A 3,433-nucleotide genomic window follows, 5' to 3' on the forward strand; every position below is an offset into this window, starting at 1 on the left:
ATCATCTCTATCCCTTCATCACCATTCCACGTTCAAGAAATAGAGCTTCTCTCTCAGCATCAACATCCAATCTGGAGGGAAGAGAAGGAAAAAGGTGACAAGATCCATGGCTCGGGAAGATGCTAACATCTTGGTATGAGACAAGTCCACCCTTGGGGATTCCTCTTCCCCAGAAGATTTGCGTCCTCACATTGAAGAACTTCGATAGAGGTCAGACGCTCTTGAAGAAAAAACAGAGGGCATGCATTCGTCCTTAGCAACCATTGACGCATCCCTCCAAGCCCTCCTCCGGCGCCACGATGACAATGGGTATCGAGCGCCACCACCGGCGGGAACCTATCCACCACCGGCAGAGCACCAGCAGCAGCAAACGCCACCCCCACCCCCACCGTTGCACCACTCCCATCCCCCTATGGCTCCTCACGCACAAGGCCCTAATTCGGTTCCCAGGTATTTCAAACTGGACTTTCCTACATTTGATGGGTCTAAGGACCCTTAATTTGGTTACACAAAAGTGACCAGTTCTTTTATCATAAAAAAACACCAGCGGATGACAAGGTTCATTTGGCCTCATACCACATGCTCGATGAAGCGCTCCTATGGTATCACCAATTCCAAAATGAACATTTGGTTCAGGATTGGCCGACCTTTAGACAATCTTGCATGATGAGGTTTGGTCCTCCAACTAGTAGCAATCTATTAGGCGAATTGATCAATTATAAACAGACTGGGCCATTAGATGTGTGTACCAAAAGACCTTCTAGGAACGTTTGGCTAGAGCTAGTGATTTTGTCCGACCTTCCCAGTATGTTCAAATCTTTACTATTGGATTGACCGAGGCTCTGCGTCTGGAAGTTGAATTACATGGTCCTACAGAATTGGACCACGCTATGAATTTGGCCAGGGCAATTGATAATAAATAGCGTGTTCTGAAGGACTCACTGGTCAGAAAACCATTTTGGCCAAGCAGGACCCATGCCCCTGCGCCAACACCCTATTCAGGGCCTCCATGTTCTGGACCCAGTGCAGCACAACGTGCAGAAAGTTCTAACTCTATGCCACCAGCCCCTTATATAAAAAAATTGAATAGACAAGAGATGGAATAGGGAAAGGCCAAGGGCCTTTGTTTTAATTGTGATGAACAGTATGTCTAGGGTCACATATGCAAAAGATTATTCAGTGTGGTTCTTTGGGAGGATTGTGAGGACATACTACCAGAGTAAGACATTGTTGAGACAGAACATGAGGGCCCAGAGATTTCACTTCATGCCATGATAGGTCTACACAGTTCTAACACCATGCAAGTTCGGGCACAGTTGCACCATCTCCAATTATTAGCTTTAGTTGACTCTGATAGCACGCATAACTTCATCAGTCAGCCAGTGGTAGAACAACTTGGGTTAGTAGTCCAGCAGATCACCGGCTTCTCAGTCTCTGTGGCCAATGGGGAAAAAATCACCAGTGTGGGTATTTCTATAGCTACCCCCTTTCATATTGAGGGCCAGTCCTTTATTGCCAATTTCTTGGTGATTCCACTGGCCTGTTTTGATTTGGTATTCGGATTTCAATGGCTACAACGGTTGGGGCCTATTGTGTGGGATTTTCAGGCCCTGACCATGACCTTCACAAAGGCCCAACGTCAGATCACCTTGCATGGCACCCATGCTACGGTGTCCAGCACACTTCAGTCAGTTCAGGTCCAGAGCACCGAGCACTGTAAGTTAGCTCAATTACTTATAGACTTTGAAGATTTATTTCATGCTCCTACTGCTCTTCCGCCTATTCGCCACTGTGATCACCACATCAGCTTGAAGATGGGAACTGACCCGGTGGTGGTTCGGCCTTACCGTTACCCCCACTTACAGAAGAGTAAAATTGAGAGGTAGTGCCAAACTATGCTCGCCTAGGGAAGTAGGTCTCCTTTCTCATCCCCAGTATTATTGGTCAAAAAGCATGATAAGTCATGGAGGTTTTGCGTGGACTACATGCAACTCAATGTGCACACAATAAAAGACAAATTTCCCATCCCAGTGGTGGACAAGTTGGAAGATGAGTTACATGAGGCCACTATATTTACCAAGCTGGATTTGAAGTCTAACTATCATCAGATTCGTGTTCATCCTTTAGATGTAGAGAAGACCGCATTCCGCACGCACCACGGTCATTTCGAGTTCCTCGTGATGCCATTTGGTCTTTCCAATGCCCCATCCACATTCCAGGCCCTCATGAATGAGGTATTTAGTTCTATCTTGAGGAAATATGTTCTCGTATTTTTTGATGATATATTGGTGTATAACAACCATTGGGATGAGCACCTTCACCAGGTATTTACTCTTCTCCGCTCCCATCATTTGGTTTTAAATAAGTCCAAATGTTCTATGGCCACCTCCGAAGTGGCATACTTGGGCCATTTTATTTCAGCAGTTGGGGTGAAGGTTGACCAGACTAAGATTCAGGCCATCACAGATTGGCCTCCTCCCACCTCCATCACAACGTTAAGGGGATTTTTGGGCCTCGTTGGGTATTACAGAAAATTTATCCGCAGCTATGGCCAGATTGCCGCACCGCTCCACAACCTCCTCAAGAAAAATGCATGCACCTGGTCCGAGACAGCGGCTTATTTCTTTCAGCAGTTAAAGGAATCATTATCTTCGGCGCCGGTTTTGCAGCTATGGGACTTTGATGAGTTATTTGTGGTGGAATGTGATGCTTCGGGCAGCGGTATAGGTGCAGTGTTACAACAACAAGGCCATCTAATTGCTTATTTCAGCTGACAGCTTGGCCAACACCATCACAAGCTAGAAGCAATATAGAATTGGCGGCCTTATCTCTGGGGGCGCCCATTTCTGATTTGAACCGATCATTACAGCCTGAAGTATCTTCTTGAGTAGCGCCTCACCACCTCCCCTCAGCAGCACTGATTGAGTAAACTTATGGGGTTTGACTTTACAGTCGAGTATAAACCTGGCAGTTTTAATGTGGGGGTTGATGGTTTGTCTCGTCGAGACATTCCAGAGCCACACTTACATGCTATCAGTCAACCCCGAGCTCTCTTGTTGGATTCTATTAGGGAGGAAAGACAACAGCATCCGGAACTCATTGCATTATATCATGATATTCAGTAGGGGACATCGGATAGACACTGGATGATCCAAGATCATCTTATCTTGTTCAGAGATTGGATCTTTCTGCACCACACGTTGCGACTTATTCCCAACATCTTAGCCTCTTTTCATGATAGTACACGAGGGCTGACAGAAAACATATTTTCGGATCAGTTGGGAATTTTATTGGAAGGGTATGAAGCCCAGTGTAGCAGATTATGTGGCGGCTTGCCAGACATGTCAACGGAATAAAGCTTAATCATTAAGTCCCATAGGGTTTCTCCAACCACTTCAGCTACCGTCCCAAGCCTGGTTAGATATTTCTATGG

The 3,433-nt window shown here is 46.1% G+C and overlaps 1 protein-coding gene across 1 annotated transcript; it reads left to right on the forward strand.

The window, feature by feature from the left end:
- The first annotated feature begins 1,298 nt into the window (after positions 1–1,298).
- LOC137963269 (uncharacterized) lies at positions 1,299–1,886 on the forward strand. Its single transcript, XM_068810421.1, has one exon. The coding sequence runs from the start codon at positions 1,299–1,301 to the stop codon at positions 1,884–1,886; it is 588 nt and encodes a 195-aa protein (XP_068666522.1).
- The last annotated feature ends 1,547 nt before the right edge of the window (positions 1,887–3,433 follow it).

Source organism: Aristolochia californica, unplaced genomic scaffold (genome assembly GCF_029961685.1).
Source record: "Aristolochia californica isolate CCGP_79_NKW_82.1479 unplaced genomic scaffold, dmAriCali1.0.hap1 SCAF_4, whole genome shotgun sequence".
Lineage (NCBI taxonomy): Eukaryota > Viridiplantae > Streptophyta > Magnoliopsida > Piperales > Aristolochiaceae > Aristolochia > Aristolochia californica.